Here is a 25,130-nt window from a genome sequence, read left to right as displayed (position 1 = left end):
CCAAAAATGGCATAAAATGCCAGTATTAAATTTTGTGATTTTGGAAAAAAACGTAAGGGGTTAGTATGTCGTTTTTTTCAATTTTTTCAACTTGCTGAAAATGCACTTTTCTGGTCAAAAAGACAGCGGAAACCTCACACACACTCAACAGGGGGCCCAGAAGAGCCCAAAAATGGCATAAAATGCCAGTATTAAATTTTGTGATTTTTGAAAAAAACGTAAGGGGTTAGTATGTCGTTTTTTAAAAATTTTTCAACTTGCTGAAAATGCACTTTTCTGGTCAAAAAGACAGCGGAAACCTCACACACACTCAACAGGGGGCTCAAAAGAGGCCAAAAATGGCATAAAATGCCAAAGTTTGAGGGTGTCGATTTTTGAAAAAAAACGTAAGGGGTTAGTATGTCGTTTTTTTCAATTTTTTCAACTTGCTGAAAATGCACTTTTCTGGTCAAAAAGACAGCGGAAACCTCACACACACTCAACAGGGGGCCCAGAAGAGCCCAAAAATGGCATAAAATGCCAGTATTAAATTTTGTGATTTTTGAAAAAAACATAAGGGGTTAGTATGTCGTTTTTTTCAATTTTTTCAACTTGCTGAAAATGCACTTTTCTGGTCAAAAAGACAGTGGAAACCTCACACACACTCAACAGGGGGCTCAAAAGAGGCCAAAAATGGCATAAAATGCCAAAGTTTGAGGGTGTCGATTTTTGAAAAAAAACGTAAGGGGTTAGTATGTCGTTTTTTTCAATTTTTTCAACTTGCTGAAAATGCACTTTTCTGGTCAAAAAGACAGCGGAAACCTCACACACACTCAACAGGGGGCCCAGAAGAGCCCAAAAATGGCATAAAATGCCAGTATTAAATTTTGTGATTTTTGAAAAAAACATAAGGGGTTAGTATGTCGTTTTTTTCAATTTTTTCAACTTGCTGAAAATGCACTTTTCTGGTCAAAAAGACAGTGGAAACCTCACACACACTCAACAGGGGGCCCAGAAGAGCCCAAAAATGGCATAAAATGCCAGTATTAAATTTTGTGATTTTGGAAAAAAACGTAAGGGGTTAGTATGTCGTTTTTTTCAATTTTTTCAACTTGCTGAAAATGCACTTTTCTGGTCAAAAAGACAGCGGAAACCTCACACACACTCAACAGGGGGCCCAGAAGAGCCCAAAAATGGCATAAAATGCCAGTATTAAATTTTGTGATTTTTGAAAAAAACGTAAGGGGTTAGTATGTCGTTTTTTAAAAATTTTTCAACTTGCTGAAAATGCACTTTTCTGGTCAAAAAGACAGCGGAAACCTCACACACACTCAACAGGGGGCTCAAAAGAGGCCAAAAATGGCATAAAATGCCAAAGTTTGAGGGTGTCGATTTTTGAAAAAAAACGTAAGGGGTTAGTATGTCGTTTTTTTCAATTTTTTCAACTTGCTGAAAATGCACTTTTCTGGTCAAAAAGACAGCGGAAACCTCACACACACTCAACAGGGGGCCCAGAAGAGCCCAAAATGGCATAAAATGCCAGTATTAAATTTTGTGATTTTTGAAAAAAACATAAGGGGTTAGTATGTCGTTTTTTTCAATTTTTTCAACTTGCTGAAAATGCACTTTTCTGGTCAAAAAGACAGTGGAAACCTCACACACACTCAACAGGGGGCTCAAAAGAGGCCAAAAATGGCATAAAATCCCAGTATTAAATTTTGTGATTTTTGAAAAAAACGTAAGGGGTTAGTATGTCGTTTTTTTCAATTTTTTCAACTTGCTGAAAATGCACTTTTCTGGTCAAAAAGACAGCGGAAACCTCACACACACTCAACAGGGGGCTCAAAAGAGGCCAAAAATGGCATAAAATGCCAAAGTTTGAGGGTGTCGATTTTTGAAAAAAACATAAGGGGTTAGTATGTCGTTTTTTTCAATTTTTTCAACTTGCTGAAAATGCACTTTTCTGGTCAATAAGACAGCGGAAACCTCACACACACTCAACAGGGGGCCCAGAAGAGCCCAAAAATGGCATAAAATGCCAGTATTACATTTTGTGATTTTGGAAAAAAACGTAAGGGGTTAGTATGTCGTTTTTTCATTTTCTGGTCAAAAAGACAGCGGAAACCTCACACACACTCAACAGGGGGCCCAGAAGAGCCCAAAAATGGCATAAAATGCCAGTATTACATTTTGTGATTTTGGAAAAAAACGTAAGGGGTTAGTATGTCGTTTTTTTCAATTTTTTCAACTTGCTGAAAATGCACTTTTCTGGTCAAAAAGACAGCGGAAACCTCACACACACTCAACAGGGGGCCCAGAAGAGCCCAAAAATGGCATAAAATGCCAGTATTAAATTTTGTGATTTTTGAAAAAAACGTAAGGGGTTAGTATGTCGTTTTTTTTTTTATTTTTTCAACTTGCTGAAAATGCACTTTTCTGGTCAAAAAGACAGCGGAAACCTCACACACACTCAACAGGGGGCTCAAAAGAGGCCAAAAATGGCATAAAATGCCAGTATTAAATTTTGTGATTTTTGAAAAAAACGTAAGGGGTTAGTATGTCGTTTTTTTCAATTTTTTCAACTTGCTGAAAATGCACTTTTCTGGTCAAAAACACAGCGGAAACCTCACACACACTCAACAGGGGGCTCAAAAGAGCCCAAAAATGGCATAAAATGCCAAAGTTTGAGGGTGTCGATTTTTGAAAAAAACATAAGGGGTTAGTATGTCGTTTTTTTCAATTTTTTCAACTTGCTGAAAATGCACTTTTCTGGTCAATAAGACAGCGGAAACCTCACACACACTCAACAGGGGGCCCAGAAGAGCCCAAAAATGGCATAAAATGCCAGTATTAAATTTTGTGATTTTTGAAAAAAACATAAGGGGTTAGTATGTCGTTTTTTTCAATTTTTTCAACTTGCTGAAAATGCACTTTTCTGGTCAAAAAGACAGTGGAAACCTCACACACACTCAACAGGGGGCCCAGAAGAGCCCAAAAATGGCATAAAATGCCAGTATTAAATTTTGTGATTTTGGAAAAAAACGTAAGGGGTTAGTATGTCGTTTTTTTCAATTTTTTCAACTTGCTGAAAATGCACTTTTCTGGTCAAAAAGACAGCGGAAACCTCACACACACTCAACAGGGGGCCCAGAAGAGCCCAAAAATGGCATAAAATGCCAGTATTAAATTTTGTGATTTTTGAAAAAAACGTAAGGGGTTAGTATGTCGTTTTTTTTTTTTTTTTTTCAACTTGCTGAAAATGCACTTTTCTGGTCAAAAAGACAGCGGAAACCTCACACACACTCAACAGGGGGCCCAGAAGAGCCCAAAAATGGCATAAAATGCCAGTATTAAATTTTGTGATTTTTGAAAAAAACGTAAGGGGTTAGTATGTCGTTTTTTAAAAATTTTTCAACTTGCTGAAAATGCACTTTTCTGGTCAAAAAGACAGCGGAAACCTCACACACACTCAACAGGGGGCTCAAAAGAGGCCAAAAATGGCATAAAATGCCAAAGTTTGAGGGTGTCGATTTTTGAAAAAAAACGTAAGGGGTTAGTATGTCGTTTTTTTCAATTTTTTCAACTTGCTGAAAATGCACTTTTCTGGTCAAAAAGACAGCGGAAACCTCACACACACTCAACAGGGGGCCCAGAAGAGCCCAAAAATGGCATAAAATGCCAGTATTAAATTTTGTGATTTTTGAAAAAAACACAAGGGGTTAGTATGTCGTTTTTTTCAATTTTTTCAACTTGCTGAAAATGCACTTTTCTGGTCAAAAAGACAGCGGAAACCTCACACACACTCAACAGGGGGCTCAAAAGAGGCCAAAAATGGCATAAAATGCCAGTATTAAATTTTGTGATTTTTGAAAAAAACGTAAGGGGTTAGTATGTCGTTTTTTTCAATTTTTTCAACTTGCTGAAAATGCACTTTTCTGGTCAAAAACACAGCGGAAACCTCACACACACTCAACAGGGGGCTCAAAAGAGCCCAAAAATGGCATAAAATGCAAAAGTTTGAGGGTGTCGATTTTTGAAAAAAACATAAGGGGTTAGTATGTCGTTTTTTTCAATTTTTTCAACTTGCTGAAAATGCACTTTTCTGGTCAATAAGACAGCGGAAACCTCACACACACTCAACAGGGGGCCCAGAAGAGCCCAAAAATGGCATAAAATGCCAGTATTAAATTTTGTGATTTTTGAAAAGAACATAAGGGGTTAGTATGTCGTTGTTTTCAATTTTTTCAACTTGCTGAAAATGCACTTTTCTGGTCAAAAAGACAGTGGAAACCTCACACACACTCAACAGGGGGCTCAAAAGAGGCCAAAAATGGCATAAAATGCCAAAGTTTGAGGGTGTCGATTTTTGAAAAAAACGTAAGGGGTTAGTATGTCGTTTTTTTCAATTTTTTCAACTTGCTGAAAATGCACTTTTCTGGTCAAAAAGACAGTGGAAACCTCACACACACTCAACAGGGGGCCCAGAAGAGCCCAAAAATGGCATAAAATGCCAGTATTAAATTTTGTGATTTTTGAAAAAAACGTAAGGGGTTAGTATGTCGTTTTTTTCAATTTTTTCAACTTGCTGAAAATGCACTTTTCTGGTCAAAAAGACAGCGGAAACCTCACACACACTCAACAGGGGGCTCAAAAGAGCCCAAAAATGGCATAAAATGCCAAAGTTTGAGGGTGTCGATTTTTGAAAAAAACGTAAGGGGTTAGTATGTCGTTTTTTTCAATTTTTTCAACTTGCTGAAAATGCACTTTTCTGGTCAAAAAGACAGCGGAAACCTCACACACACTCAACAGGGGGCTGAAAAGAGCCCAAAAATGGCATAAAATGCCAGTATTAAATTTTGTGATTTTTGAAAAAAACGTAAGGGGTTAGTATGTCGTTTTTTTTTAAATTTTTTCAACTTGCTGAAAATGCACTTTTCTGGTCAAAAAGACAGCGGAAACCTCACACACACTCAACAGGGCCCCAGAAGAGCCCAAAAATGGCATAAAATGCCAGTATTAAATTTTGTGATTTTGGAAAAAAACGTAAGTCGTTTTTTTCAATTTTTTCAACTTGCTGAAAATGCACTTTTCTGGTCAAAAAGACAGCGGAAACCTCACACACACTCAACAGGGGGCCCAGAAGAGCCCAAAAATGGCATAAAATGCCAGTATTAAATTTTGTGATTTTTGAAAAAAACGTAAGGGGTTAGTATGTCGTTTTTTTCAATTTTTTCAACTTGCTGAAAATGCACTTTTCTGGTCAAAAAGACAGCGGAAACCTCACACACACTCAACAGGGGGCTCAAAAGAGGCCAAAAATGGCATAAAATGCCAGTATTAAATTTTGTGATTTTTGAAAAAAACGTAAGGGGTTAGTATGTCGTTTTTTTCAATTTTTTCAACTTGCTGAAAATGCACTTTTCTGGTCAAAAAGACAGCGGAAACCTCACACACACTCAACAGGGGGCTGAAAAGAGCCCAAAAATGGCATAAAATGCCAGTATTAAATTTTGTGATTTTTGAAAAAAAACGTAAGGGGTTAGTATGTCGTTTTTTAAAATTTTTTCAACTTGCTGAAAATGCACTTTTCTGGTCAAAAAGACAGCGGAAACCTCACACACACTCAACAGGGGGCCCATAAGAGCCCAAAAATGGCATAAAATGCCAATATTAAATTTTGTGATTTTTGAAAAAAACGTAAGGGGTTAGTATGTCGTTTTTTCCCAATTTTTTCAACTTGCTGAAAATGCACTTTTCTGGTCAAAAAGACAGCGGAAACCTCACACACACTCAACAGGGGCCCCAGAAGCATCCAAAAATGGCATAAAATGCCAAACTTTGAGGGCGGTTATTTTTGACAAAAAACGTAAGGGGTTAGTATGTCGTTTTTTGTCATATTTTTCAACTTGCTGAAAATGCACTTTTCTGGTCAAAAAGACAGCGGAAACCTCACACACACTCAACAGGGGGCCCATAAGAGCCCAAAAATGGCATAAAATGCCAGTATTAAATTTTGTGATTTTTGAAAAAAAACGTAAGGGGTTAGTATGTCGTTTTTTAAAATTTTTTCAACTTGCTGAAAATGCACTTTTCTGGTCAAAAAGACAGCGGAAACCTCACACACACTCAACAGGGGGCTCAAAAGAGCCCAAAAATGGCATAAAATGCCAAAGTTTGAGGGTGTCAATTTTTGAAAAAAACGTAAGGGGTTAGTATGTCGTTTTTTGTCATATTTTTCAACTTGCTGAAAATGCACTTTTCGGGTCAAAAAAACACGGGAAACCTCACACACACTCAACAGGGGCCCCAGAAGAGCCCAAAAATGGCATAAAATGCCAAACTTTGAGGGCGGTGATTTTTGACAAAAAACGTAAGGGGTTAGTATGTCGTTTTTTTTCAATATTTTCAACTTGCTGAAAATGCACTTTTCTGGTCAAAAAGACAGCGGAAACCTCACACACACTCAACAGGGGCCCCAGAAGCATCCAAAAATGGCATAAAATGCCAAACTTTGAGGGCGGTGACTTTTGACAAAAAACATAAGGGGTTAGTATGTCGTTTTTTGTCATATTTTTCAACTTGCTTCTAATGCACTTTTCTGGTAAAAAAAACAAAAAAGAAAAAACAGGGGAAACCTCACACACACTCTCAAAGCCTCAAAGCCTTAACTTTACTCCTAACCCTGATCATGAATAACTCAAGTAAACCACAAAGTCACAATTAAGATGTGAAGATTTATTTATGAAACACTTGACATCTTTGAATCAGCCTGTAAAAAATTGTGTAATTCAGCTCCACCTTAAAAAAAAAAAAAAAAACAGTACGTAGTACCCCCCCAAAAAATAAGCACATATCAAAACTATACTGTTCACTGAGTCCACTATAACAACAATAACAACATATGGAAAATTCCTTTACAGCCAGAAATCATGTCAAACATGATCTCATACATCAACTATTGCGTATGAAAGGCAGCGAGAAAGCAGGAAGCCGCTTTGGCGTATTTGTACAGTCAACCGTGACTGAATGAGCTTCAACATGAAAATAATCACATCAATATAATAAATATAATAGTCACACAAGGAAGTGAAGTAACAATGCACTTTTTGGTGATCAACAATCACATGACACGAAGTGACATCTTCATTTCAAGGAGAATTAGGCCAATGTAATTACTGTATAATGACAATAACATTGTAATACAACATTAATGTTGTAAAATCGACCCACCCACACACACACAAAGTTTTTTGTAATTTAATTGTGACTAAGTAAGAATATTATGAGAAAAAAGTAACTGTGCTAAAATTCTTGATTTTTTTTTTTAAATTTACATTATTTAATAATAGAATTATGGGGCGAATAAATCAACATGCTCTGTGCTTGTCTTTCGAAATTAAAATGCAGCTGCTAATAGCGTGTCACGTGTCGCAACAATCTAGTCGAAAGCAAAGTTGGTTTAAATGTTAACACAGACCTTGCTGCATTAAAAAAATATACTGTACGTATTTCCCATTAACTAAAAATAAAAATATGCATTTCAGTGTCATTTTTCACGGCGAAAATAATAATAATAATATTATCAAGTGTTTTGGTGTCATGAGCACTTGTAACAGTTCCAAATACTACATAACTTGATGGAAGAGTGATTAAGTTCCTCATTGTTCCTCATTTATGAAGTCATGGCTTTATTTCTATTGGCGAACAGTTAGCAAATAGCTCATCTTGACCACCATAAGTAGTGTTGTTAGCATCAATGCTAATCTGTTTAAAAAAAAAACAGGGGAAACCTCACACACACTCAACAGGGGCCCCAGAAGCATCCAAAAATTGCATAAAATGTCAGAGTTTGAGGGCGGTGATTTTTGACAAAAAACGTAAGGGGTTAGTATGTCGTATTTGTTTTTTGTAATTTTTTTCAACTTGCTTCAAATGCACTTTTCTGGTCAAAAAAACACGGGAAACCTCACACACACACTCAACAGGGGCCCCAGAAGCAATCAAAAATGGCATAAAATGCCAGAGTTTGAATTTAGTGATTTTTGACAAAAAACGTAAGGGGTTAAGGGGTATGTCGTTTTTGTTTTTTCGTTTTTTTTCAACTTGCTTCTAATGCACTTTTCTGGTCAAAAAAACACACACTCAACAGGGGCCCCAGAAGCATCCAAAATGGCATAAAATGCCAGAGTTTGAATTTAGTGATTTTTGACAAAAAACGTAACGTATGTCGTTTTTTGTCATTTTTTTCAACTTGCTTCGAATGCACTTTTCTGGTCAAAAAAACACAGGAAACCTCACACACACTCAACAGGGGCCCCAGAAGCATCCAAAAATGGCAGAAAATGCCAGACTCATATTTTCCAACTTGCTTCTAATGCACTTTTCGGGTAAAAAAGGAAGGGCCAATCAACATTCAGAAGATCTCCAATTGGTGCAAATTTTGGTGTGGAAAGTTCATATCAACTCGAGGCTAATCTGGCAGGTTGACAAAAAACGTTGGTCAAGGACTGCAATGGACATGGACACAAACTAAAAAATGGTCAACATTCTCACCAGAACTGCTCCAATTGGCGGACACGGACATGGAGGATGGTTGGAGATAGTCGGACAATCGTCAACGCTATAGACCTAGACGCTAATCGGACAAGTTGGACAAGGTTGGTTAAGGATGGCGGCATTCACTTTTCCTAGAGCAAAGACTATAACACATGAGAAGGACCAAACGTTGGTTCTTCATGGACACCTCATTCTTTAAATTGTCTTTTAAAGTTGTCAAATCTACCTTTGGCTGAGAGAAGGCTGAAGGTATCTGAGATAAGCACCATAGCATCATCCAATGGTTCTTCAACATCATAACTTGGCATGCAGGTTGACTATGACGCCATCTGCTGGAAGATCTTTCAAGTTGCTCATGTCGCCGCTTTCCGGGTTGGTGTTTTGGCAGCTGCTTTGAGGCGACTCAGGAGGAGGTTGGTACAAGATGCTGGCCAGCAAGAAGAAGACGGTGCCCAAAACCTGAGATGAGCGAATACCAAAAGCCAATAGGGTGAAGTCTACTATTGGGTTTTCCTGTGTTTACCTTGTAGATGATGCCCGCAACAAGCGTGTAGCGGCTCATGGCTGAGTTCTGGTAGACGTAACAGGAGCCCTGATCTCCACACTGATCCTGCCACAGTAAGCAGGAGATGTCGATCATGGAGCCGAAGGCAATGGGTCCTGGAATGCCACCTGCGAGGGAAGGGCGAATGACGAGTTAAGATCAAGGCATAAGACCATAACAAAAGCCATAGCATTTCAGTATGTGGAATCAAACTATGGAATGGATTGAGTAAGGAAGTCAAACAATGCACAACGATGAGCCAATTCAAGAAACAATACAAGCAGTTGATGTTTGCTAAATACAAGGATGAAGAGTCTTGAACCAGTCATGATGTGCTATATATATCACTATATTGACACTTACTATGGTACACATTATGTCATTGGATGGTCATATCACCTCCTACTTTGGTATGTGACAAAATAAGAGTACAAAATAAAAGTAAAGTAAAGTAACAGAGTAAAGTAAGGTAAAGTAAGGTAAAGTGAGGTAAAGTAAAGTAACAGAGTAAATTAAAGTAAAATCACCTCCTACTTTGGTACGTGACAAAATAACATTACAAAATAAAAGTAAAGTAACGTAGAGTAAAGTAAGGTAAAGTAACGTAGAGTAGAGTAGAGTAAAGTAAAATCACCTCCTACTTTGGTATGTGACAAAATAAGAGTACAAAATAAAAGTAAAGTAACAGAGTAAAGTAAGGTAAAGTAAGGTAAAGTAACAGAGAAAAGTAAGGTAAAGTAAAGTAAAATCACATCACCTCCTACTTTGGTACGTGACAAAATAAGAGTACAAAATAAAAGTAAAGTAAAGTAACAGAGTAAAGTAAAGTAACATAGAGTAAAGTAAAGTAAAGTAAAATCACCTCCTACTTTGGTACGTGACAAAATAACAGTACAAAATAAAAGTAAAGTAATGTAGAGTAACGTAGAGTAAAGTAATGTAGAGTAACGTAGAGTAAAGTAAGGTAAAGTAATGTAGAGTAACGTAGAGTAAAGTAAGGTAAAGTAAAGTCAAGTAAAATCACCTCCAACTTTGGTACGTGACAAAATAAGAGTACAAAATAAAAGTAAAGAGTAAAGTAAGGTAAAGTAAGGTAAAGTAAGGTAAAGTAAGGTAAAGTAAGGTAAATTAAAGTAACATAGAGTAAAGTAAAGTAACAGAGTAAAGTAAAGTAAAGTAAAATCACCTCCTACTTTGGTATGTGACAAAATAACAGTACAAAATAAAAGTAAAGTAACGTAGAGTAACGTAGAGTAACGTAGAGTAACGTAGAGTAACGTAGAGTAAAGTAAGGTAAAGTAACGTAGAGTAGAGTAAAGTCAAGTAAAATCACCTCCTACTTTGGTACGTGACAAAATAACAGTACAAAATAAAAGTAAAGTAAAGTAATGTAAAGTAAAGTAAAGTACAAAAGCAGGAAGTGAACAAATGTAACAGTTACTGCTTGTAAAAGTACCAGATGGAGGGGTAGGATTTAATAAGCTTTGCTTCTTCCTACTCCTTTTGGACATGTGGAACTGTGAACTGATTATGGGATGCATTCAATTGTAATCTGATGAATGTTCAAATGAAATAAAACCATTACCATTACACCTTATGTCCGTGGATTAACCACTGTTTTCAGTGTTTAATATTAGTAGAATAAAACCTTAAAATTATAAGAGTAATTTACAAGACTGAATCTTGTCTTGTAAGATTAAAATCTGAATTTTTACAAGAAAAAAGTTGGAATAAAATCTTAAAATGATGAGAATATTATCAGACAAAAGCGTCTATGAAGGTTTCATTGTAACCTTACCAAAGGTACGAACTATGATCCACTGGATCCCAAGTCCGAAGGATCTCTGGCTGTCAGGCACGCACCTACAGGCATATAAGAGTCATAATATAATATATCTATTAAAAACACCTTTAATGAAACAGCTGCCATATTTTAATGCCTGACCTGAGCGTGGCGGTGAGTGCCGGGATGCTACAGAGGAAAGTGAAGCATATGATGATGAAGCAAAAAGCCAGGAAAGCCGGCATGTGGTTGCAGGTGCTCCTGCACTTCCCCGCCACGGCGACTCCAGCGCGTTCCAGTGATCCGTTGGCCGCGACACAGCTGCAACCAGAGTACACCTACAAACAACACAGGACGCCACACATGTAAGACACTCGTGTATCACCATCCTAGTTTTATTGACTTTATCTTTACCTTTTTGCCAGTGGACACATCTGTGTGGTTGATGCCGCTGCAGCCGGCGTGGCAGGGGGAGTAATACATGAGGCCATCTGCACCGCACACCGGGTTGTACAGCTCCTGGGTGCAGCCGCACCCGGTATTGCAGGCCACTGTTAAACTCTGCGGGACTGAGGAACTCCTGAAGGATCCCATCAGCAAACACACGGGGAAGAACAGGGAAGTACACAAGTTGTGTTGATGACTGCGCGATGAATTAAATACTACCATTGTGTCGAAGTATTCATTCATTCATTTTCTACTGCTTATCCTCATGAGAGTCGCAGGGGGTGCTGGAGCCTATCCCAGCTGTGTTCGGGCGAGACCGTGGACTGGTGGCCAGCCAATCACAGGGCACATATAGACAAACAACCATTCACACTCACATTCATACCTATGGGCAATTTGGAGTCGCCAATTAACCTAGCATGTTTTCGGAATGTGGAATGTGGGAGGAAACCGGAGTACCCGGAGAAAACCCACGCATGCACGGGGAGAACATGCAAACGCCACACAGAGATGGCCGAGGGTGGAATCAAACCCGGGTCTCCTAGCTGTGAGGTGTGCGCGCTAACCACTCGCCGTTCGTGCAGCACTAACCTTGACTACAAATTAAAAAAACAAAAATACAAAAAAAGTACAAAAAGAAAAAAAAACAAAAAGTACCCGGAGAAAACCCACACATGCACGGGGAGAACACGAAAACGCCACACAGAAATGGCCGAGGGTGGAATCGAACTCGGGTCTCCTAGCTGTGAGGCTTGCACGCTAACCAGTAGTACTAACATGACTTATTAATTTTATTTGTAATGACACATTTGCCAATATATTTTAAACTAGCAAAGGGTATATTTGGAATACAGGAAGTGAACAAATATATTGCAATTGATACAAAATGGAAGGGGAGGAGCCTAAAATAACCTTTGCTTCATGTCCAACTTGATACTGACAGATTATGTTGATTTCCATAATTTGGCATGGAGGATTTTTCCTACCAGTTTCCATTGTTGTCCGGGTGCTTGGGCTGGTCATACGAGTGACTGACTGACGGCACGTACGGAGCATCAACGCCGGCCATTGGCACGTTGGGGCAGTGGACAACAAAGATGAAGATAGAGATCAGGCTGACGACGGCGCAGACCCCACAGAAACGGATGATATCTCGACAGCGTAGGTTCAGTCTCTTTACAATGTAGCCGCCCAGGAAGGTGCCCCCTCCTCCTGCTGGTACCACCATGAAGCCTAAAGCAAAGGGAACATTTGTTCATAAGCCAGAACTATACATATACAATATGAAATATTAAGTACATTTCAATGAGTATTGAAAATATGCCATAGCTCAAAAAATGACAAAGAAACTCTCAGTCAGACTCAGTAATGAGTAGCTCCACCATTCTTGTTAATCACTTCAAACATTGGTTTGGGCATGCTTGATGCGAGGCTATTGGGGCCCCCCATTAGCAGCAGCAACTGTACAATGGGTCTCTTACAGCGCTGGGGAAGAATTTTGGCCCACTCATCTTTGCAGAATTGTTGGAATTGAGTCAAATGATCAGGTTTTCCAGCATGAAGCCTGTTTAAAGTCATGATGCCACAGTATCTCGTTAGGATTCAGATCAGGACTTTGGCAAGGCCACTCCAAAGTCTGTGGTTTTCTTCAGCCAATCAGAGGTGGTTTCTTGGATCTTGGCCTGTTTCAGTTTCAGTTTGAGGTCACCAACAGATGGCCAGACATTCTTCTTCAGGATTGTTTGCTGGATAGTAAAATTCCATTTATCACAGCAAGTATTCCAGGTCCTGAAGCATCAAACAGCCCCAGGCCATCACACTACCACTATCAATCAGACCATCACACTACCACCAAACAGCCCCAGACCATCACACTACCACCATCAAACAGCCCCAGACATCACACTACCACCATCAAACAGCCCCAGACCATCACACTACCACCATCAAACAGCCCCAGACCATCACACTACCACCATCAAACAGCCCCAGACCATCACACTACCACCATCAAACAGCCCCAGACCATCACACTACCACCATCAAACAGCCCCAGACCATCACACTACCACCATCAAACAGCCCCAGACCATCACACTACCACCATCAAACAGCCCATCACACTACAACCATCAAACAGCCCCAGACGATCACACTACCACTGTCAAACAGACCATCACACTACCACTATCAAACAGCCCCAGACCATAACACTGCCACCATCAAAGAGCCCCAGACCATCATACTACCACCATCAAACAGCCCCAGACCATCACACTACCACCATCAAACAGCCTTAGACATCACACTACCACTATCAAAACAGACCATCACACTACCACTATCAAACAGCCCCAGACCATCACACTACCACCATCAAACAGTCCCAGACCATCACACTACCACCACCACATTTTACTGTTGGTATTTAAGTGTGACAAACATGCTAAAATAAAAATCAGGAAACACTTTTTTACACCACTGTATATGAGCAAGAAGAAGGTGGGCTACATTGCTATGCTAGCTGTGTATATTGCTCCGCAACCTTACTTCCTTTTCTCATTGAGTCATCCAGTTTCAGAAGTAGAAAACCCTTCACTTATGCTTCTACTTTTCTCAATGGAAAATAATGAAAATTTGTTACCAAACCACATAGCAGCTTCAGATGCACTGATGCTGAACTGTGCCTCCAAAAACTTTGGACCAAACGTGGACATGCCACTGATGAGGGTGGCTTCGGTGGCCCCCGCCAAGCACAAGTACAAGAAGGTTGGATTCTTTAGGAGGAGCAGGACAGACCTGGAAGGGAAGGGATTAGTGAATAAATCCATATGTTCTTGCACAAATTAGCACATTAGACACAAACCTGGGCATGTCTTTGACAGACTTGCCAAATTGAGGGTCAAAAGCTGTGGTGTGACTGCCGTCTTTTAGCTGGTGGGCCTCGGACACCCGCATGGCTTTGTGCTCTTCAGAACCTGCAGATGTTTGATATTTAAGGCAGGTTTTTAAGACTCTGAAGTTTGAGCACTGCAAAATGTTAAGCACCTGGTAGATGTCTTGGGTAGCCCAGGATTGGAAACGCCACCAACAGACCTGCTGCTCCTCCCACCAGGAAACCGATCCACCAAGCACCAACCCACAACGGATTCTCTGGAGTCATATCTGTCCTGTTGGCACCCAGTGGAGTGAAATAAGAGGGATTAACGTCAAAAAACCCACCTCTTTAAGTGTGTTTTTAATGTTTAATGTGTTTACTCATGTTTTAACTGTGTATTAAGAAATGAACATTGTATTTTGGTGTGTCTTCTACTCTGTTTACTTGCTTTATTCAACTCCATTCTTCTGTAAAGTTTCTTTGAGTATTTTGAAAAAGCGCTATACAAATAAAATGTATTATTATTATTAAAGTTCCAAATGGGGCGGCACGGTGGTCTAGTGGTTAGCGCGCAGACCACGCAGCTAGGAGACCAGGGTTCAATTCCACCCTCGGCTATCTCTGTGTGGAGTTTGCATGTTGAATGGTTGTTTGTCTATATGAAGACAGCTTGACAGTGACTGAGGTGAGTCCAAAAAAAATACAGCTAGAATAGGTGCAGATTCTGGAAGATCTAGAAAGTTTTCTGTGCGGGTTATTGTGTGTAGCTGCTCTATAGGAGTCCAAAGGTATTTGTCCATAGGTATGAATGTGAGTGTGAATGGTCGTTTGTCTATATGTGTGCCCTGTGGAAAAAAGATTCCTCTCATTCCATGTGGAAGTGGTAAGTTTTTGGATTCTGACTATGCCCTTCTATGCACGACCTGAGTTCAATTCCACTCTCGGCCATCTCTGTGTGGAGTTTGCATGTTCTCCCCGTGCATGAGTGGGTTTTCTCCGGGTACTCCGGTTTCCTCCCACATTCCAAAAAACATGCTAGGTTAATTAGTGACTCCAAATTGTCCATAGGTATGAATGTGAGTGTGAATGGTTGTTTGTCTATATGTGCCCTGTGATTGTGTGGCCAGTCCAGGGTGTACCCTGCCTCTCGCCCGAAGACAGCTGGGATAGGCTCCAGCACCCCCTCGCAACCCTTGTGAGGAAAAGCGGTAGAAAATTTTGAATGAATGAATGAAGTTCCAAATGGTCCCATTGAAAATTTCACTCTCTTCTAGGTAACCAAGTATGTAGATGATATTTTTCTCATAGGTTAGGTCTCATAGACAAGCTGTAGGGACTCATATTACTGTTAGAACATCATTAAAAAGGTAATGTTTGCATATTAGGGGATATTTAAATACCAATTCTATTCTTATTCGCCACAGGGCGTACACACACACACACACACACACACACACACATAACACACAGACTCACGTGAGGTGGATCTCTGTGTAAATATTGAGGAAGTAACCCCCCAGCAGATAACCTGCTGCTGGACCCACAATGGCTGCTGTGTAGAAAATCCCTGGGGGAAGAGAAAGTCAATGCATGGGTGTGTCACTTTTTTTTTTTTAGAAAGTGCTTCCTGTTCTGCAAGTTCAAAAGTGTTTATTGTTTGGAAATAATAATAATAATTTCATAGACAGTTTGTGGCTAAAAGCAATCGGATTCCACTCTATCAAAACGTGACTTACCGATGTAAACAGGCCCGTAGTTGGACTTGACGTTCTCATCCAGGTACGTGACTCCAAGAGTGTAAAGCGGTGTAGCACCCATGCCATGGAGAAACTGTCCCAACATGAACACGAAACGATAACCGGACAGCCCCCCGCCATCGCTGTCCCGACACAGGCTGGTCCGGTTGCCGGAGCACATCTCGACTTGCTCGGATATGCTGACCTGGTAGGGCGGCGTGGTGAAGTGAGGCAATGCAAACACCAAAGAGCCCAACGCCATGAGGAGAACCCCCCACCCGAGCCAGCGAGGCTTGTGCCCCGTCCCGCCGAAATAGCTGACAAAAGCGAGGCAGACGCACGCGGCGATGTCGTAGGAGCTGACGATGAGGCCCGTCTGGTAGCTGCGCAGATCGAAGCGCCTCTCGATGGACGTGACCACCGTGTTGATGAAGCCATTGATGATCATCCCCTGGAGGAACGAGGCCACGCTGAGGAAGAACAGCACCCAACGCGGGGTGTTGAACACTTGGATGGCTTTGAGTGTCAGAGCCCCCCAGCCGCATAGCTGACTGGAGTGCATGGAGGTCGCTTTTATTCCAGTCTGTGTGGGGGGCTGGGTTGCGTAGTGCTGCCCCGGAAGAGTGGAATCCCTGGTGTAAATACATGGTCGATTCGGACTGACGGGATCCCGCAGTCTTGAGCTAACCGGACCCTCGGTGTCAAAGTCCACGGGGATGGCGGCTTCCAGAGAGGGACTCAAGGGAAGGTTATGAAAGTCAAGGAGCTCCTGTCTGGAGCTGAAGGACGCATTTGCATTGAGCATTGACGGTCCTTGGCTGGGGGAGACAACCAGATAGTTACAAGTCGACTCGAAAATCGGATAAGGGTTTAAATCCACAAAGTCTTTTGTGCAGGATGTCCATCCACAGTGCAGAATGCTGCTTAAGGCTCCTCTGGTGTTTCATAAGGCAACATGATTGGTTGATTCATGGCATCCTACGAAAAACAAGACATGAGTTACAACTTATCTTTATCCATTTATTATCAACTCCTATACCGACAAAATTCAACAGTGGGGTTCGGCAGTAGTCCAGAAGTCCTCGGGAGAGCTTCGGAGTGGCCGGAGACAAGCCATGGGTGTAATAAATTAAAACAGACTGTTTTGAAAATCCAAGAAAATACAGTTGAATAGGTGCAGATTCTGGAAGATCTTTCTGTGTCGTGTTATTGTGTGTAGCTGCTCTATAGGAGTACACAACTAAATACAAAGGGCAGAAAATTACCACAAAAGGGTCCCCTTTAAATGCAGATACTACTTGTGGAGAGAATTTTTTAAAAAAATCAGGAGGTTGTCTACAGCCACAGCTGTTAACACTCTTTTTTTCAGACCCCATCGGTTATTTATTAGCTAAACATTCATTGAAGTATTTACTCTATAATGTAAAAATACAGCACTATGACTAGAATACTCCGAGATAGTACAACGTTTTCACAGAATAGTGGAAACTCCCCAGTGGGTGGAGGGTGGGGGGGGGGGGGGGGGGTCACATTTTCATTTTCAGTTGCATTTTAATTCAGTTTCAGCCCAGAATAAGTCACCAGTGAGTCACAATGAAACCAAAAACTGTACAGACTCATGTGACCCTTGTCTACTTCGTTCTTTTACATATATACTTCATACAGATCCCTTTGTACTACAATTTACATTCAAACAGTAGATATGAAAAGTATGAAATGAATGATAACTAGAATGTTTGTACAGGTTAAAGTGATATACTCTTAAAAAAAATGACTGAATGACCGAAGTCAATCATTTCCCCTTGAATCTTTGAACAGTACATGAACATTTTATCGATTTGAGTACCTTTAACACAAATATATTTGACCCTTAATCTGCATACACAAATGAATTCATAACCAAAATATTATAAATAAAGTGAGCCCCGGCCACCTACCTCAATCCTCACACATGATCAATGTGTCTGGAGAAATCTGGAGAAAAGAGTGGGCAGATTGAAGAGAAAATAAGTTTTGTAGAACTCCGAAAGCCTCTTATAGCGGAGTGCTGAGGCAGCACGCCCATGGGGGAGGGCAGTACTCGCCATGATGCTATTTAATCCACCTGGGACATAAAACCACTAGTACTGTTCAGGAGTGAATACAGTAAGGGAAAATAGTGAAGACTGTAAATAAACTGTAAAACGTGGATATAGATACGGTGATGGGATTTGATTTTTGGGGCATATCTGTCAGCATTAAATGTTTCAGATCACAAAACAAATGTAAATATTACTCAATGACAACACAAAATGCAGCTTTTCAATTAGGGCGAAGGAAAATATCACAATAGATGAAAATATGAGCTGGAAATCTCATATTACAAATATACAACATAAGGTGGTGCAAAGCAAAATTTGTTCTCAATCAGAAATTATTGCTCTCTGGTTCTACCATATCTAACTTATTGTGTGGAAATATGGGCTAATAACTATAAAAGCAATCTTCACTCGCTAAATGTACTGCAAAAAAGGTCAGTAAGGATAATTCATAATGCCGCCTATAGAGAACATACTAACTCATTCATTAATTCATTTTCTACCGCTTATATACGCACATATAGACAAACAACCATTCACACTCACATTCATACCTATGGACAATTTGGAGTGGCCAATTAACCTAGCATGTTTTTGGAATGTGGGAGGAAACCGGAGTACCCGGAAAAAAAAACCCACGCATGCATGGGGAGAACATGCAAACTCCACACAGAGATGGGCGAGGGTGGAATCGAACTTGGGTTTCCTAGCTGTGAGGCCTGCGCGCTAACCACCCACATACTAACTCCTTATTTCTAAAATCAAAAAAATACAAAATAAAATAATAATAAAATAATAATAAAATAAAATAAAATAAAATGTCCTCCAATACTTAGAAATATAACTACATTTGAAACACTTATATGCTAGGACTACGTTAAAAAGCCATAGCATTTCAGTATGTGGAATCAAACTATGGAATGGATTGAGTAAGGAAGTCAAACAATGCACAACGATGAGCCAATTCAAGAAACAATACAAGCAGTTGATGTTTGCTAAATACAAGGATGAAGAGTCTTGAACCAGTTATGATGTGCTATATATATATATATATATATATATATATATATCACTATATCGACGGTTACTATGGTACCCAATTGATGCATTTGATGCACTTAATGCAATTGTAACCTGATGCATGTTCAAATGAAATTAAACCATTACCAGAAATTAAACTTAAATGGGCAGAAAAACAAACAACATAGTAGCCCTGTCAACAAACTTCCATCCATGGGTGCTTCTCTCCATCGGTTACAGAACGGTATCATTCCATATCAGTGGAAAAAAGGACGTTATCGATATCGTCTGATACTTGTTATAAAAGTATATAGTGGAAGCATATTTCGCGCGCTAACTAGCCTTGTGTACAGGAAGTTCTTATACTATACTGTATTTTGTTATTATAGTTTTCTGGCGTCATCTTCAAATACGTCTCTTTTTCATCTCAATATCTTCATCGTCTGGTTTCATGAGCTGAGTGTATCGTGTATCGAGTGTAAGTGATCGAACCAAGGACACACTTGTTCTATAGGCTTTCTTTGTGCTTCTCACAAATGCTTTTTCATTTGTGTTTTCAAAGTGAGATCAGTATGAGGCATTGTAATAACTTGTTTTATCTTCACAGCAGAAACCTGCTTGTTTTGGGTCAGGGAGGTCTTTCCTCCGTCGCCATACACAAAGGCTTCTGTAGAAGCGAGGAAATGCTCTGAAGTGCTTGTTATGCGTCTGAAAAAGAACTTCGTCAAGTTCATTCAAGGTGTTTTCCTTATATTGTGCCTCCACCACTGTGTGGATCGTTTTCTAGTCTTGCATTTACTTTTTAGAATGAAAGGTGGTGGTTATCAAATGGAAACTGGAAACCTAACCTTTTCGGAATTGAGACTGCGCCTCAAAGTCCGGTGCGGAAATTATGGTAATACATCATAAATACAGCAAAGATGTAACAAGCCTTGGTGCCTTTCATTGCGGAGACGTCAGCGCAAACATCACATAACACAAAGCTAGCCAGGTTAACCTTTCATCTTGTCATCTTTTGGAAATTAACGATTAAACGAGGGATAAGTGTATTCCTGTTCCTATTAATTGGCTAAGCAATTGTACCGAACCGAACGCGCCATGCCAAATTCAAGTGAGGACAGGAATTGGACACTAAAGCCACAGTTGTGTGACTCAAAGTGTACTACATTTTCCCTCACCTTTTCCAGTGTGTCGTCTTAAATTCTGTACCAATGTTGTGTTCCGGTGCTCGTGCTTTGCGTGTGTAACCCCTCCCTCTTCGTCCTGCTCAGTGTCGACACATACGGCACCGCTCATTTTGACCAATCACGTACGGCTTTAGAGGAAAAACAAGATGTCTCGTTCACTTCAAAGAGCCGGCGTTGGTATTTCACTTCAAAGACAATGATCTGCATCGTTGGAGCATCTTCAAACCTGGATGGACTCATGGCAGTTGAGCTCATCGGTGTCACTTTTTATTATTATTTGATGTTTAAAGCAAGTTTATATACAATTCCACTTTATTGCTGGAATTATTCCAGCTTATTGCTGGAACCTTTTTCCATGCAAAAGGGATCCCAGACTCAAATGAAAAAGGCCATAGCAATGCTGGAATAATTCCAGCAATAAGCTGGTATAAAATGGAATAATTCCAGCAATAATTCAATGCAAAAACTATCCCAGACTTATTGCTGGAATTATTCCAGCAATAATTCCATGCAAAAATTATCCCAGACGTATTGCTGGAATTATTCCAGTTTATTCCAGATTATTGCTGGACTTATTCCAGCATTGCTATGGCCTTTTTCATTTCAGTCTGGGATCATTTTTGCATGGAAAAAGGTTCCAGCAATAAAGTGGAATTATTCCAGCAATAAAGTGGAATTATTCCAGCATTGCTATGGCCTTTTTCATTTCAGTCTGGGATCATTTTTGCATGGAAAAAGGCCATAGCAATGCTGGAATAATTCCAGTTATAAGATGGTATAAGCTGGAATAATTCCAGCAATAAGTCTGGGAGCATTTTTGCATGGAAAAAGGCCCTAGCAATGCTAGAATAACTCCACCTTATTGCTGGAATAATTCCACCTTATTGCTGGAATTATTCCATCTCATTCCAGCTTATTGCTGGAATTATTCCAACATTGCTATGGCCTTTTTCAATTCAGTCTGGGATCATTTTTGCATGGAAAAAGGCCATAGGAATGCTGGAATAATTCCACCTTATTGCTGGAATTATTCCATTTTATTTCAGCTTATTGATGGAATTATTCCAGCATTGCTATGGTCTTTTTCATTTCAGTCTGGGATCATTTTTGCATGGAAAAAGGGACATAAACGTACAAAAAAAAAAACTACACACACACAGACAAAGACAGTGCATGATATGCTGCGCGCCATGCATCCAATCACAATAAATGCCAACATTCTTGCTGGTGACGACTGCTTTCAACACAACAGGCGTAGGAAAAATGAGCGCTGTCTCCGATATTACCTTGGCATATTTCTAGTGTGAATTTGCTCGTCCTATTCCATACCGATGCTGTTGACGTAGAACAAAAGACATGGAAAGCTGAGTGGGGCTAGTTTGTCCACTTCAGTGAACAATGAGGCAGGCAGGCTTTCCTCCTGCTTTGGACCTCATCTGTTCTTCTATGAACCGGGTCACAAACAGTCCACAAACCCTTGTGCCTATTGCTATGGTAACAAAAGCCATTGTAGGTCCAGCAGCAATTGAAACATATCAGTCTAAAAAAAGTTTATAAAGCAATTTCTAAAGCTTTGGGACATTATCCACAATTCAAAAACACCAGTGGAGAACCTTCTCAGGAGAACCAAAATGAGCCCAAGAGCGCAGCAATGACTTATAAAAGAGGTCACAAAAGACCCCACAACAGCAAAACAAAGAACTACAGGCCTCACTTGCCTGAGTTAGAGTCAACATTCATGACTCCATGATAAAAAAGACAAAAGGCAAAAAGAGTTAAGGCTCAATTTAGCCAGAAAACATCTTAATAATCACCAAGACTCCATTTTTTACTTTTGTTGCCAGATATGTACACAATAATATATTTGTGTTGATTCATTTTCAGGACGTCATAAATAAAAGCTGTACACCGACAACGCTCAAATGCATCAATGTATCTTGTATTGTCCTTTGACATTGACTTAAAATGCTAAAATGTGATATATTTTTATATTTTTTATCGTGCCAATTGAAGGTGACAATGAATAATCAGGCTGAATCGCCATTAAAGAGTGTATATAATCGAGCAGGTTGCCATGTTTTTTCCCCCCCTCCTCATGAATGCTGGGTTTAAGGTGTCCCCCCACCCCCACACCCCCCATGGCGGGAAACACCCTAACCTTTGTGTGACAAACAATGTAAAAATAAAATAATAGCAACACGTCACCGTCAGCCTCCATGACACATATACGTCTTAGCATGGACTACAATGGACGACAACCTTGAGTGTGTGCTCGGTAAACACGACGCATGCTTCCGGCATATTTGCCGCATGTTAATGACCCCAACGTTAAAAACGATGCTTTTTTTGGTCAAAACACAAGAACATGCTTTACTTTACCTTGAAATGGACCTCAATGTGCATCACGGCTGCTTTCCTGAGAGAGATAGATGTGCTGTCAGTGTGCTGCTTGCTGCATGCTGACACCAAACACGTTGTTGCTAGTGATGGGTCGTTTGTGAACGATCTTGGAAGTGAACGAGTCGTTTTTTTTATAATTTTATTTTATCTTAAAAAGACAGAGGATACTGCTTTGTATTCTAGTTTTGTAAATGTTAAGTTATACTTTGGATGTGTAATGCTTATTGGTGTTGTTTTGTTTTACGGTAAGTAGTTGGAAATTTAATCCGAGGAGTCATTTTGGAGCCGAACCAAAAGTACTGGCTGTCTAGGAAGAGCTGAAATTCCCATCTGATTGTTCAGGTGTTGGGGTGCTTGGTGATAGCAACCCTTATTATTATATTATATTTAGTATTTTTTTTAATAATATTAATTCTTAACAGATTTATTCCGCTTTATGTCGACATAATACTTTTTAATGTTTGTAAATTATTATTATTATTTATTTTCTGTCTTTTTCCCTCATAAAATTTTAATTGAATATACCTTTATCTTACTTTTGTATAAATATGACTTTTTTTCTTTTGAGACTTTATGATGGTATTGTTCTTGTGGCTTTAACATTACAATACAACATACAACCACTAGAGGGCGTTATTGCACTACATGACTTATTCCTGAACAACCCCTCTGTTTAATCAAATGCATACATTTAATTAAACAAGCTGATATAATAAAAAAAAGTTATTAATTATATTGAATGACAATAAGGGGGTTGGAATTGAAAATAAAAGAGCAAATAAACACGGCAAATACATCTTTCACGGAGCACTTGACTTACTCTACATGAAGGTAATGCTCAATAACCTCTGCAGTATCTAACTTCAGGTTCTAAATTCAGGTTCAAATAAAATTCACCCATTACCATTTTTGACTTTCTTGAACGGATTAGATTAGATGTACATTATTTCTTCTGGGAAAAATGTATTTGGTTAGCGTCAGACCCTCGGGAACAAATGATTGATGGTAACCAAGGTTCTATATACCGTTGCAGTCCAACTATCACCACAAGAGGGCAGTATAGTCCCGGCGTTCTGATCCAGTGTGCAGACAGCTGGCTGACTTGTGCTTTGCAGCATCCCAATATAATGCAATAGAAATTATAATATTAATCTAAATACATAATATGATGTAATATATATATACATAGAATATATAAATATATATAATAGATAAATACATTATCAAACCATTTTGTCACCTTCCAAATTGTTGTAGAACATAGAACAATGTACTGGTATTCTTTTTTACTTTAATAATGATTTGAGTGTATGAGAAAGTGGAAGGAAAACATACATTTCTTTGACCACGTGGTCATTTTATTATTGTACAACACAGAACCAATGTTGCAATAGCAGAGTTTTGTAAGTACAACATGTATAACACTGTATTATTGTACAACATACAACCAATGTTGTAATAGCTGAGTTGTAAGTACGACAAGTGTAACATTGAATTTGTCACGCCCTGTATGGCCTCCTAAGTGACAGTTTGGGTTTGAGTTTACGGTCTGGGCTTTGGTTTCCTTTTGGCACGCTCTTATTTTGTGTTTGACTTCCTGTTTTTCCTTGTCTGCCTCCGTTGTCTTAGTTACCCACACCTGTCCCTAATTTGAGTGTCTATTTAGTTCAGGTGTGTGCGTCTCCCTTTGTGGGATTATTATCATTTGTCCGTCAGCTACCTGAGTTGCTTTTTCTTGCTGCCGCATTGACTGCAAAAAATAAAGATTTTTACCTGCATTCGGTCCTGCTCTCTGCATCCTGGGGTCGAACTTTAAAGCGATGAAGCCGAACCGTGACAGAATTATTGTACAACACAGAGCCAATGTTGTAATAGCTGAGTTTTGTAAGTACGACAAGTACAACATTGTGTTGTTGTACAACAGAGAACCAATGTTGTAATAGCAGAGTTGTAAGTACGACAAGTGTAACATTTTATTATTGTAAAACACAGACCCAATGTTGTAATAGCTGAGTTTTGTAAGTACGACAAGTACAACATTGTGTTGTTGTACAACAGAGAACCAATGTTGTAATAGCAGAGTTGTAAGTACGACAAGTGTAACATTTTATTATTGTAAAACACAGACCCAATGTTGTAATAGCTGAGTTGTAAGTACGACAAGTATAACATTGTGTTATTGTACAACAGAAAAACAATGTTGTAATAGCTGAGTTTTGTGAGTACGACATGTGTAACATTGCATTATTGTACAATACAGAACCAATGTTGTAGTAGTGGAGTAAAAGTACAACAAGTGTAACATTTTATTATTGTAAAACATAGAACCAGTGTTGTAATAGCAGAGTTGTAAGTACGACAAGTGTAATATTTTATTATTGTAAAACATAGAACCAATGTTGTAATAGCAGAGTTGTAAGTACAAGTGTAACGTTTTATTATTGTAAAACACAGAACCAATGTTGTAATAGCAGAGTTGTAAGTACAAGTGTAACATTTTATTATTGTAAAATGCAGAACCA

General features: G+C 39.4%; 1 protein-coding gene across 3 annotated transcripts; it reads right to left on the bottom strand.

The window, feature by feature from the left end:
* Positions 1–6,742: 6,742 nt before the first annotated feature.
* On the bottom strand, positions 6,743–22,697 carry slco4a1 (solute carrier organic anion transporter family, member 4A1). 3 transcript variants are annotated; one of them, XM_058085622.1, is made up of 13 exons: positions 22,588–22,650; positions 17,861–17,897; positions 15,924–16,901; positions 15,664–15,754; positions 14,358–14,479; positions 14,176–14,287; positions 13,954–14,108; positions 12,296–12,542; positions 11,277–11,442; positions 11,025–11,200; positions 10,878–10,942; positions 9,059–9,207; positions 6,743–8,994 (listed from the first exon to the last, which is right to left on the bottom strand). In XM_058085622.1, the coding sequence occupies exons 3-13, from the start codon at positions 16,726–16,728 to the stop codon at positions 8,830–8,832; spliced, it is 2,253 nt and encodes a 750-aa protein (XP_057941605.1). In that variant the 5' UTR covers positions 16,729–16,901; positions 17,861–17,897; positions 22,588–22,650; the 3' UTR covers positions 6,743–8,829. The 3 variants fall into 3 exon arrangements, with proteins under 3 accessions (XP_057941605.1, XP_057941603.1, XP_057941604.1); XM_058085620.1 differs by lacking the exon at positions 17,861–17,897 and having other exon boundaries at positions 22,588–22,697; XM_058085621.1 differs by lacking the exon at positions 22,588–22,650 and having other exon boundaries at positions 17,861–18,495.
* Between the last annotated feature and the right edge of the window lie 2,433 nt (positions 22,698–25,130).

Source organism: Doryrhamphus excisus, chromosome 10 (assembly GCF_030265055.1).
Source record: "Doryrhamphus excisus isolate RoL2022-K1 chromosome 10, RoL_Dexc_1.0, whole genome shotgun sequence".
In the NCBI taxonomy this organism is placed as follows: Eukaryota; Metazoa; Chordata; class Actinopteri; order Syngnathiformes; family Syngnathidae; genus Doryrhamphus; species Doryrhamphus excisus.
Note: the sequence above shows the minus strand (reverse complement) of the source record. Positions and strands in the feature narration are given on the sequence as shown.